We start from the raw sequence: 12,877 nt of genomic DNA, 5'->3' as shown, positions 1-12,877 counted from the left end.
AGAGAGAGAGAGAGAGAGAGAGAGAGAGAGAGAGACCAGCTGCTTTTTGTATTACCTCCATGTAAAGATGCCCAAGAGGACGGGCAAGGTAACGCTAACAATCAGCCACCTCCAGTCTGTCACAAGGTAAGCAATGGGTACGAAGAAAATGCTCCCAAATGTCCAGGAAAAGCTTTCAATGATTCCAACCATCTTTCTGTGCTGTACGTCCACCCACTCCACACCTGGATGAAGGTTACAAGGGCCCACAGACACACAGATGCGGGATGAATGAATGAAACAACACTTCAAATAGAGGTTGAGGTGAACACAAAATGCCATTAGAGTATCTAGAATTACTGTACAGAGAACCACAGAGACGATGGCTATGCCAGTCATGCAAAAGCCGGTAAGGAATCTCAGCACTGCGAACATCAGGAAGGACGTGGCGAAAGCACTGGTGAGAGCAAACAGCATTCCGGAGAGATAGGATGTCAGCAGCATGATCCTCCGACCAAACCTGAGCAGAACCGGGAAGTCAACACATGGCGGTCAAGTCATGATCTGACCCTTACGCTTGGATCTTTGGTCACGGTCAACGTTGTCACACACAAAAAGATTGTTTTTTTTTTTTCCCCCGCCATTCTTATTTAGTCATCTTCGAAGTTAGTCCATTTCATTTTTAAAAGGAGCAAATACTGTAGTTGACTCTCTGGAGCACAGTGTGAGCACGGATAAACATTCGTTCCTGATAACAGGCACATGTGCAAATGTTTTGCGAGCTGGCAAATGTAATTTGGTGGTTTGGTGGTGAAGTGCCACGTCCAAGGGTGAAACTACACAATCAAATCCTTATGGGCCCAAGAGGAAATTGTGAAATTTGCCAGTGGCAGATGGATGGATGGATGATCTTTGGCGCAAGCACCATTCAATGACAATCTTGACACAGCGGGTGAACATCTGCTCTGCTGCGAGTTTCAGAATTTACAGAGGTCTATTAAAAAAAAAAAAAAAAAAAAGTTGCTACATGTGGTGCTAAGTTGGCAACACTGAAGAACCCTTGCTTTGTCACAGTGCTTTAGCACTTCCGATGGTCGTCATGGTGACAAATGCCATACTCTACATTTGCAGGGGATAGTACCGCTCCCTGCATCCTTTGTGTATTTTGAAAGACCAGCGCGAGAGGCCTTTTACAAAGACACGTTGGAACTGTTTGAAAGTGTGAAAAATCATACATTACGTCTCTTTTTTCTTGCGACTTTCAGCTTGTCCCATCAGACAAGAGAGTGACTCACATCTTTTATAGAGAAACATTTTTATGCAGGTCTTGCTTTCGGACACTCTGCACAACTTTTTTTTTTTTTTTTTTTTAATCCTGGTTTGGCGGAGTCTTGTGGTACTAGCCAGGAATCAAACTCGCCGTGTCTATGTGCGAGCTCCATGTAATCACATTACACTACCGCGATGTGTGTCATTTACAAGATCAAAAATCAATGTGCAACAAATCCTTTTTGGTCACGTCAAATTCCATATTTTCAACTGTTTTTGCCCTCAGATGATAAGAATGAAAATTAAAACATGCTTGTTTTGGGTTAAAAATACAAACGCACACTTTCTAACAATGCTTTCAACATATTGTCCAATATTTCACAATTGCATTGGATTGTCTTCAAATTTGGACACTTGTTCAATACATTTTCTTCATCCCAACACGTTAGTAAGCTTTACCCACAACAAAAATCATGCACAAATGCAGGTAATAAGGTACATATCAATTTATATGGGCCATATAAATGACAGCAATGGACAAAAATCCATGTGACACAAACTACTTGATCTGTATTTAAAACCCTGGAGAACCCACGGGGTCCAATTTGGCCCCTATAAATTCTGCTACTCAAATGCTACCTTTAAATCCCAAAGTGTCAAATTTGGCCCTCATCCTGAATTAGGATTAAAGCATATAGCAGTCATTTAATGTATAATTCATCATTTTCCAAAGAAGAAAAGGGTTCTTGGGTTCTCCAGGGTTAAAAAGGGAAGTAAAATAAAACAAAAGAACAACAAAAATCTTTACAATATATTTTATGCACCCCTGGTGTAAACACAGTATTCTGATTAAAATTGTATTTATGAAATGTGAATTAAGCAAATAAATCCAGTTGTTTTTATCCATCTCGTCACTCAGAGAGAGAGAGAGAGAGAGAGAGAGAGAGAGAGAGAGAGAGAGAGAGAGAGAGAGAGAGAAACGAAATATTTTGACCTAACAAACGAGGATAAAACAAATCCTTTTTTTAACTCGGTGGACCTAGTGCTCCACCGTGGTCATAACTTTCTCAGGGAACCTTGATAAACTTAATGCAGTGGTAAAATCATGATATGATATCATCCCGAAATGCCACAAATCGCTCCCCATTTAAGTCAACAACGAAAATCTGATTGTCTTGCGTTACCTGTCGCTCAGACTTCCAAAGGTCACGGCTCCAAACATCACCCCAACAAAGAAGATGGTGGCAGTGGCTTGGCTTCGGCTTCTTTGATCACACACCAGGTCCCACTAAGATGAACACACTCATATTTGTAGCGTGGAAAACCAGGAAGGAAATGTCAACTACTGGGGGAATACAAGATCACCTCGGTGGCCAGAGTGGACTTGAAGGTGGTATTATCATACACCCATCCATCCTGACAGTGCAAGGTGGGCACCTGGATCTCTTCGGACGCGTTGAGCAGCAGATGATATTGAGGCTCGGCATACATCCGACACGAGCTGTGGGTGCCGGCCTCCTCCAGCGGGATGCTGACGGTGAGCTGGTCTGCCAGGGATAAATTGCCAAAGATCCCCCCGTCGTCTCGGGCGGCGACGTGGCAGCGGTGCGCAGGAACGGCTGCGATGAAGCTGTTGAGCAAGAAGTGGCAGGGCAGCGTGAAGCGGCTAATGAAGCTGATGATCACGATCATCTTCTGGAACCTCCCGAATCCTCCGATGTCAGAGATGATGTCCTCGAACTTCATGATGAGCGGGTATACAGAGACAACACCTCCACAGCGTTCCCACAGAAGAAAATGTAATTGAGACCCCGAGAGGGACTGAACCTGAGCCTCCGATCCAGTTCGGCAGGGCTTTCACAATGGGTTATTTAATATGTTCCACGCGTTCGCAACTGTGGGCGTTGGTCCATGTGACATAACGTCGTCTTCCAGCCTTTGCACGAGGATCGCGCGGAACCCCTGCGGTTTCCCACGTGCGGTCCGATGGTTGTACTACGCACCGACAAGTGATGCGAATTTAGAATTTAGAAAACTAGAAAGGTGGACCAAATATAACAACATCAATAAAATATATAAATAGCTTTATTTTCGAATGTAGGTAGCCTTTTGACAAATTTGTGCAATGTCCTGGCATCAATTTATTCAATTAAATATTTACTGGCAAAGTGAATTTGAGTCATTTTGGTGGAATAGCCACCAAACAACAATCTGCACATTAGACACGAGTCAGTATCAAAGACCTCGATTTAGGAACCAGATTTAGGAAAGCTTCCATTCAGTACCCCCAGTAGTCCAGAACATATACAAACATATAAAACACCAGATTAGGTTATGCAACAACAAACACAAATTCCTAAAATATACACAAATGTAAGATCAACTCATCAAGCAGAAATACACAAAAATTAAAGATGAGTGTAAAGTGTATTACCACCTAATGCTTATGAGGGCAAACTTAAAAATAAATGCTTTTTAAGGTATTGATCTCCATGTACAGTGCCCTGTAGAAGTATTTCCCCCCTTGCTGAGTCCTGCGTTGTTTGTGTATTTATCACAGTTTTCAGTTCACCAAACCAATTTTAATATCACACATAAGAGACAGCCCAAGGAAATACAAAATGTAGATGGGGAGGCAGCCAAGAGAGTATAAACCATAGGAACCATTTTGGGAAAAATTCTGACATTTTTCAGCAGTCTCGCAGAAAAAGGCTCCACGACCGTGTCTAGATCTTTCTGACATACATTAAATAGTTCTGCTTGAAATATGCAGTCTTCTGGTAATTACCCGTAACATAGTAAGCATGAAAGAACAATATCGGGGGGCAAAGGTAATTGCTTCAGAACCTTTCAGTCGGTGCTGTGATGTCGTGGTCTTGTGCTTGCTGTTCTTTTTTCTTTGACTCCGTCCTTGCAGGAATTTCAACAATTCGTGCGGGTGAAGAATGGGACCTACTTTTGGTGTGTGGTGGTTCTTGATGCACTGACTTCAGCCTCATTTCACTATGCCCGCCCAGATTTCTGAACCCTGTCTGTTTCTTGACAATCCCTCATGGCCACAGTCATCCCTGTGCACCTTTTCCACCCACGTATTCCCTTTCTTCCTCATACCATGTTCGTTTTTTAAATTTTTTTATTTGCAATTTATTTAGACTTTTTCTCCTCATGGAGGGTGTCAATGCAGATTTTCCGTACAACCATAAAGTCGTCAATTTTCCCCTTGATTCTGAAGCCGATTAAACCAGACTGAGACCATTTTAAAGGCTGTGAAAAAAAATCTGTATGTATTTTGCATTTATTAACTGACATGATGGACACATTCCAGAGGTCCAGAGTGCCATTCCGCGCTCAGGCCTTCCTGTGTGGAGTCTGCATGTTCTACACGTGCCTGCGTGGGTTTTCCTCCCACATTCCAAAAACATGCACGGTACATTAAATAGGCACTCAATATTGTCCCAAGCTGTGAATGTGGTTGTTCATCTCTGTGTACCCTGCGATTGGCTGGCAACCAGTTCAGGGTGTACCCCGCCTACTGCCTGAAGACAGCTGGGATAGACTCCAGCACGTCAGCTCTTCAGGATAGGCGGATTAGAAAATGGATGGATGGATGTTGGAAATACAATTTCATGCAAACAACAAGGACCATCCTTTGTCTTTTTTTTTCAGTTTTATATCTTTGTTTCCCCATTTTGGGGACTAACAGAGGGAAAGTATAATTTTAGGGGAGTTTTCAGGACTGTGGAGAACAAATCTCAAAAGGAACTTTGTTTTTGTTGAAAGTTTTCAGATGACAGGTTCTATATGGCCCATGAAAGAAAGTTTGGACACGTGTGGCTTACTGGTTTGAACATGATTGCGGTATCATGTTCTTATTTAAGTCTCATGATTCTAAATGGTTTGTATCCTACAGAAGCGTGGAGCTGTCAATGTGGACCACCAAACATTTTGACTGGCAAATACGCTCAAACGTACTCGTGAGTACGTTCGAAGGTATTTAAATGCGTACAAATGTATTAACATTTTTTTGAAAACTACTGCACAACCCACCAAAACCTACCATTTCAAGACAGGTGTGTAGACTTTATATCCAATGTATAACACATACCATGAAGTGCCAAGTGATACATACACATCATTTTGTGAGTTAATCTTTCATTTGGCGAATAGTCCACTTTCATCTGAACTATAAAAGTACCGTCACAAATTCAATTCAATCAACGTCACCGTGCATGTTGTTTTCACTTTACAGAAATGGGTGCGATTCTTCGCATCAATGAAAATGCCAATGCAAAAATATTTTATTTGACTAATGAGCGGAAACGTACAGGTGGTAAAATTAAAACATTTCAAACGTTCGGTATGTTAACTTTAAAACAGATCAACTAAGATATGCCGACACTATGAGAACAAACATTCAAGCTTACAAAATCGAATACATTAAAAGTTATAAAACCAAAATTCATCTTTGGCTGCTCGAGCTTGCCTGACTGTCTTGACTGCTGTGAGCTTCTGTGTACTGATGTTTCCAACTCTGAGGATCCCGGTCATGAAGCTGACAAGAAACGCAAATGCATCAGTGGCATGTCAAATATTCGCTCAGTTCCACACACACAGACAGACACACCCATTCCAATACTTTTGGAGGGGACTAATAACATCACTGTATAACTCCCAATAGTTTGGTACTTACTTCTGCCACAAATTGAAGGATTTTGGCCTTGGAGACTTCCACCTCAGCACGCGGACCCCAGAGGAAGTTGTGTTGAGGTGGCTCAGTGTGAGGAATAGGAACATACTCCAGGTACCTGAGTGTACACACACACACACACACGAACTAGCTAAAGCACTATTGTTGCTCTGAACAACATTTCTTTTTTGTGGTGCTAACACCTGCTTTGCGATGGCGACCGTATGGTTTAAAAAAAAAAACAAGTGTGTGGAGTGTGTGTGCATCCAGACACATGATGACTTCATGCCTGCATGTGCACGTTCCTCCAAGTTGCTGTGTGGTGTGGTATAAACCAGAATCTGTGGTCTTACAGAAGCTGGCTCTGAACACACCAGGGCTCAACCTCTGATGAGAAAATAAACTGACTGTACTGTACTGGTACAGTGAGTCACTTCATATGGACATTGTCAAGTCGCTGAATCTTATTTTGTTTTAAAGTTAGTATTTAAACAAGCTGTCTAAAAAGCAATCATTTCATCAGAAAATGACAAGTGCATCAGTTAAGTACTGACACTTTAAACAATTCTTTAAAATGACACACACATTGCCACCTGTTGTCCATTCCGGGAACTCATTTCAAAAAAAGCCCCTTTCCACCCATGCAAAATTGGAAATTTGCCCACCCTTTTTTTCTGTCACTATGCATAAAAGGAACCAACATGGAAAATGCTGTGTAATTAAAAGTGGATTCATATTCAAAGCAGTGGTGCTGTAGATTGCGAATTTCTCCATTGTGAGACAAATACAGGTTTTCTTATCTTATCTTACCTTTGACGCACAAACTCATCTGTGATGACCTTCTTGACGTCGCCAAATTCTTCATGTTGCTTTCTACAAGTATGGTTTGTGTCATCACCGAGCAGAAGTCAAGCGTCGGTGGAAAAATAAACGATGAAAGTCTTACATGGGGTTAATGCCGAGTTTCCCGAGCATGTTCCACATCAGGCCTGCAGGCAAAAACAAGACGGCCGATTCAATCACATTTGTGAGGGACACGCCAGAGACGCGGCGGAGACAGAGACGCGGCTTACTTTCTCTGGCCACGCCCTTTTTCATAAAGATAACACTCAGGACGACAAAGAGCAGTCCCATCTTCGGGTCCACTGAGCTGCAGTGACAAGTGACAATGTCAGACCGATGAGACATTTTGAAGGCTTTCAAAGAGGAAAGGCATCTGTGGAGGACTTACTTGAAGGACGGGGCTCCAGCTGTTGCCTCCAGTTTATTGATCAGGATGTACGATTGATTCTTTGTGTCTGTATTGACCAATTTAAGACCAAAAACCTGAACCGATGAATGAAACAATAAAAATTGTGTTAGTAAGCATAACTTTGTGACTAAGTAACTCCTGATGCTATACACAGTAACATTTTCTGATCACGTCATATCTTGTCCATCCACCCATTTTCTTTGCTGCTTATCCTCATTGGGGTCGAAGGTGAGCTGGAGATGATCTTAGCTGACTGTGGGTGAGAGGCTGGATCGGTGAAGATACGTCCGTCTTTCCTCATACACTTAAAATGCTCCCATAAGAACAACATGAATATCACTTCAGCACCTTGACACCTAGCTTCTAGGCAGATGGGAGTTGGAGCCATGTCAGCTGCGTGGCGATACTAAAGGGGTCAACACTTGGCACGAAATCAAGGACATGCATGGCTGGCAGAATTTTATTCTGCGTGGATTAAAGTTAATCTCTCCCGGTACATCGGAAGTGCCCAACCGGTCCATCGCAGTCTGGTAGACTGCGACCAAGTTAGCCATCAGGGATAGAGTGGAAAGAAATTTTTTTTTTGGTGTGTGTGATGATGTATTTTGTGTCAGTGTGCGCCACAGACTGCTCACCTTATCAGTCTCACACCCATATTTTTAAAGTCACCTTTGTATACAAACCTCACTTCCTATCCCTTCAAATATGGTGCTGAGACATGATGGCGGCACGGGTTTGATCCCCGAGTTAGGTGGACGCGGCAAGAGTAAAAAGCAACGTGCGCATGATGATGATAACGGATGGATGCACATTTGCAAAAGGACGGTAATTCACCGTCATCGCAGCCACGGTGTGCTTACAATGAATGAAATTAACATTTTGGGCCAGCTTTAGTTGCCAGTGGAGCTCACAGAAGAGACAAACCTGATCAAAGGTATGCGCCACTCTCTTCATGATTTCAGGGTACACATTTCGGTATTCTTTGATCACGTGTTTCACCAAGTCTGAAACCAAAACAAATCAGCCTAATCAATTCAAACAAAACACTTTCGATAAATGGTTACTTTGTGCCCATCACAGGAATTTAGTCAAATGCCTATGGCAGCGGTACTTGCATTCTTTAACCTCTCCTTTGTAACTCCCAATTTTAACGTCTCACGTTGCGGCAGGTTCGAACGGTAAATTTGGGTACGAGTTGCAGTCGTGTGACATCTTAAGATAAATTGTTGTCCGTTATGTGCTCAGCAGAAATGTACCTGCACGTCGCATGGGTATCTTCTTCTGATCTTTCACCAGGATGTACTTCACCACCTCAGCTGCCTGGGAAAACACCAATCAATTTGTGTGAACCAAAAAATCCCTTTAAATGTTGTCTAATTGTGAGCCCACCTTTTGGTCAACCTGGGAAGGCGAGAGCTTCTCAAGGCTTCTCTGGACCTGTGACGTGCTCGGCTGAGTGAACATTGCATCTTCATCCTCACATACAGCGCCTGAAGTGCTGCTTTGTCTCTGCTAGCAAGAACAAAGTTGGCACAAATGGCATTAAAAAAAAGAACAGTATGCCCATTAACTGTTTTAGAAGTTACGGTTGTGTTTGGATGTGTCGTCACAATAAAATCAATCTGCTTATCTCTACTGCCACCCCATTGGCCGGTCCACAGTCTCTGACTGGCACTCGCAAGGTCACTCACTATATGTCCTCATGAAATGCAAACTGTCACATTTTGCGTGGTGGTGGAGGACCCCAAAAAGCAGGCAGGAAGGAGGAGCAGGTTGTACTTAACGAATTGTATTTAATAAAACACGGAGAAAACCCCCCCAAAATAATCCAAAGTAGCAAACCAAAACCATGACTGAAGCAAAAAACTATCAATAACAGAAACATGACCGAAACATGACAGGTTGACTAGCTGTTGAAAGTGGTCATTTATCGAGCCACACTCTTGATCGCATTTTGTGTGGCAACGGAACCACTGTTTTCCATGTTTCACTGCGCTAATACAGTATTATTCACCTTTCCAATGTACACTGCTACTGATGACATCGAACACGTGCTCTGGTCTTAATCACAACTTTGAAATTGTTTGGAAGAGTGAGTAAGGCCATTTATTTAAATTTATTAGCAGATCTTTATGTGTTTATGCATTTGCCAAATATGATAAATTGGCCAATCCACATACATGCTTTGGATGCACTGCTGGTTAGGTCTCTTAAAGCAGCAGGCCAATGAAAATGTTTTTCCTAATATCAATGGCATCTGATTCAATGGATAAATCTCGATCCTGACTGCCAGAAAATGGTGCACTTTCACCGCTTTTAAAGAGTCATAATTTCTTAACACGTCACAAGAAAATGGCATGTACAGTATATCACTGCAATTGTCTGACAAAAAACATCTATATGATGATAATAATAATGGTCTCATTTAATAAATCAATCTCTGACATTTTACATACCGGTACATACCTATAAAATTTAATTCAACATAAAATGACGAGGATCATTTCGCGTTTATATTAAAAAAAAAAAGTAATACAAAGAAGTGTCAAATATGGGGGATACGACTTACTTCGCTCGGTGAGGAGGTCTCAGTCTTGGACAATCTTTTCTTCTGCGACATGGTACCACACTGACTTGAAAGGAAAAAAAGAGGGCACTTGAAACCGGGGGACGTCGAGAACGTTAAATAGTAACTTGCATGCGAGGAGCCTTGATGCTAGCCGGCCCAGCGAACGTTACACGACGTGCGGTTACTGTACTACGAAGATAAAAATTCCCGCTGTTGTGATCACGGACTTTATTTATATATGACGGAGTAACAACTGGTCTGTACCGCGCGGCTGAAGCCAAAGGGCAGCCATTTTGCGTTGCCACAGTTAGTGCCAAGCCTATTTTTTTTTCCACCGCAAATTTTTTTTCTTGGTGGTTTTAGCCTTGTTTTCATTGTTAATCGTTCTAAGCAACATAAATCAGACAAATCTTTCAATTGCCCTCGGAGATATACTTTAGAGAGGAAATTTTGAAATCGCAATTCTTTTCTCCCACTTATTGCTAAAAGCGAATTTCACGCGCTGTGGGATGTTCGCCGTAGAGATAGTAAATAACATGTAGATGCCGGAAAGAAATAAATGTAATCACGGTAGTCGTGGCAACGTAAGATGTCCACCGGCGGCTTCACTTCTTGCTCCGGTGAGGAAGCAGCGAAGCTGAGTCCATTCATTTGTAAATCAGTAGTTGTGACCAGCTACCCCAGGACGCTGCCACAGCTCGGCTAATCGACATGCCTCCGTGCCGGCCATGTTGTAGGGGCGGGAGGCAACATTCCCTTCAAAGGCATTGCATTGATTGACATTGAAATTCGGTCGTAACTTGCTCATCTTGTCTTAACCGACCAACGTGAGGTTTACTTATTTGTCAATGTAAAAACATGTCCTTTGAATACTTACCACATGGGGGGTATGGCCAACATTTTTTGATTTACTTGTTAACTGTTATTCCCAGTTCTCTTATCGTAAGTATACGACGTTGTGCGCAACGTTATGCAGCGCAATGGCAACATCCTTTGTTTTAGAATATCTTGACATCCATACACACGGAATGCGGTTGTCGCCTTTGCCACTCCTAGCTTAGCATTGCTTGGGCACGCAGCCATTTGCTCCTCTTTTATTTTCCTCTGCTGCTTCTTCTTCGTCGTCGTCGTCGTCTTTTTCTTCTTCTTCTTCTTCTTCTTCTTCTTCTTCTTCTTCTTCTTCTTCTTCTTCTTCTCCTTCTCCTTCTTCTTCTTCTTCTTCTTCTTCTTCTTCTTCTTCTTCTTCTCCTTCTTCTTCTTCTCCTTCTCTTCCTCCTCCTCGCCCTCCTTCTCGCCCTCCTCCTTCTCGCCCTCCTCCTCCTCCTTCTGGATAGCAGTGTGGCAATTGGGGAAAGAAATCTCTCGGTTTCGCTCTGTTCTACCTGCTGATTTCCCCAATAATCCTATGCATACAAAGTTGTTGCAACTTGCTTTCTTTAATGGCAGATCACAATTCTTCCTCTGGTGATACATAATACAGTGAAATACTCAATGATACACGTTACAGTTGTTTCTCTCCGGTAGTGTGTACGGTTTGAATGGCAAACTTCTCAGATGACAGTGTGTTCCGGATAAGCGGTTGATATTTAACAGTCAAAAATGTTTACTCCATATTGGCAGTTCCACGCTTTCGCAGTTTTCACATATTCTTTCTTTTCACAAAAATACACATTCCTCTGAACCATCAGATCCCAGATGTGACGCAGACCATATTCCGCTTGGCCGGGGGAAAAACGAACATTACTAAAAGAAAGCATACAGTAGAGGGCAGCAGAAATACGTACAATATATACGAGATGGCATTAGCTATAATATTCATCTCCACGCTCTCTCTGTTTTAGCTTGAATGACACATGCGCCAACTTTTTTCATTTTGTCCTGATGAGTGTCATAAAGAAAAACAGCATTTGAAAGCATGGAATTTTGTAATATGCTGTGTGTTGACAGCTCTCTGAATTATTGGCGTAGTTTTGCCTGTTACGTCTGCCGTGTCATCAGTGACGTGCGCGCATGTGTGCATTAGTCTGTGTACGCGTGTCATAGTGCAAGATTGGAGAGACGAGCGGTGCTGAGACACCAGATGCAAGCAATATTCATCTGTGGACTACTTTAGCTGATCCTGAACTCCACCTCATCGCCATATCAACAATCTCTATCATGAGTTTGTGAATCCGGACATTTTTGTGTTATTGCTAAGTGTTTTCTGATTCTGGCCCTGCCATGTTACTTGCATTCCTCAGATGTTTTTTGCCTTGCTCCTTGCTTGCCAAGCACTACTAACTACCTATATCCCACAAATACTGCAACAAGATCTTGCATTGTAGGATAATCGCATCTTCACCCCAAACCCTGCTGGCTTCCCTTTAGCTTCCAGTCCTCTACTTGTTCCCATGTTACACCCGTGACACCCCAAAATTTCTCAGCTCCATCCACAATCATCTTAAGTTTCTCTTGTTTTGGGTTTCACTTAGTCAGAGCAATTTATTACAAACGCTATGAATGCAGTCATAGTCTCTCAGCAGTAACCTCATCTGTATGCCCTGATGGAATTCATTCCAATCGTTGACTGTGACTGATCAAACTAACTTCAATCCTTTGATTTTGTTGAACTTTCTTTACTGCTTCGGAATAGCTAATGTTATCCACCATTTTGATCTTTTTTTCCTGACTTCACCCCCTTGATAATTATGTTACTCTGTGTTATCCTGCACGGTTGCAAAACTGCCCCCCTTCCCCCACATCTCTGCACTCCTTAATTCTGCGATCGCTTCCATATTTGGAACATCTCTGTTTTCCTCTTAACAGCGCTGCAACATGCCCATAACGCGAACATTTGGGACATCTTAGTGGTGGTGGGCGATACAGCCTCACGGGGAAACACATATACCCCACTGTTACTCTAGCTAGCAGAACAGTGTTCCGAAACTAAAAGAGTTCCGAGACACCATCCACCCTTTAATTCCAATTGCTTTGCAATCTGCTAACCCTGCAGACGTTACCTCGGGTAATACATCGTGCAAGACACTCTAAATCTTCACCTTAAGGTACAGTATTCTCTTTATCACTCTACGAGAAACTATCCCCTCACCCAGGGCCACTACATCAGTGACTTTGTACTGGC

General features: G+C 42.5%; 2 protein-coding genes across 6 annotated transcripts in view; both read right to left on the bottom strand.

Moving 5' to 3' along the window:
• Positions 1-3,259, bottom strand: part of LOC109519815 (solute carrier family 22 member 7-like) — a 6,285-nt gene extending 3,026 nt beyond the window's left edge. The window contains exons 1-4 of one of the 2 annotated variants that reach the window (XM_019876579.1): positions 2,614-3,259; positions 2,433-2,536; positions 345-499; positions 56-224 (exon numbers count right to left, since the gene is read on the bottom strand). In XM_019876579.1, the coding sequence (XP_019732138.1) occupies positions 56-224; positions 345-499; positions 2,433-2,536; positions 2,614-2,994 (809 nt within the window). In that variant the 5' untranslated portion in view covers positions 2,995-3,259. Of the gene's footprint in view, positions 1-55; positions 500-2,432; positions 2,537-2,613 lie in introns of both variants that reach the window. The other variant, XM_019876578.1, reaches the window with a different exon arrangement.
• Positions 3,260-5,280: 2,021 nt separating this feature from the next.
• Positions 5,281-10,874, bottom strand: ndnl2 (necdin-like 2). 4 transcript variants are annotated; one of them, XM_019876582.1, is made up of 11 exons: positions 10,698-10,874; positions 9,757-9,820; positions 8,577-8,696; positions 8,444-8,507; positions 8,112-8,191; positions 7,167-7,261; positions 7,009-7,085; positions 6,882-6,924; positions 6,746-6,808; positions 5,939-6,053; positions 5,281-5,800 (listed from the first exon to the last, which is right to left on the bottom strand). In XM_019876582.1, the coding sequence occupies exons 1-11, from the start codon at positions 10,769-10,771 to the stop codon at positions 5,708-5,710; spliced, it is 888 nt and encodes a 295-aa protein (XP_019732141.1). In that variant the 5' UTR covers positions 10,772-10,874; the 3' UTR covers positions 5,281-5,707. The 4 variants fall into 4 exon arrangements, with proteins under 4 accessions (XP_019732141.1, XP_019732140.1, XP_019732142.1 ...); XM_019876581.1 differs by having other exon boundaries at positions 8,577-8,699; positions 10,698-10,873; XM_019876583.1 differs by lacking the exon at positions 10,698-10,874 and adding an exon at positions 10,634-10,671 and having other exon boundaries at positions 8,577-8,699.
• Positions 10,875-12,877: the final 2,003 nt, after the last annotated feature.

The sequence above is a fragment of the Hippocampus comes genome, unplaced genomic scaffold (assembly GCF_001891065.2).
Source record: "Hippocampus comes isolate QL1 unplaced genomic scaffold, H_comes_QL1_v1.1 scaffold51, whole genome shotgun sequence".
Lineage (NCBI taxonomy): Eukaryota > Metazoa > Chordata > Actinopteri > Syngnathiformes > Syngnathidae > Hippocampus > Hippocampus comes.
Note: the sequence above shows the minus strand (reverse complement) of the source record. Positions and strands in the feature narration are given on the sequence as shown.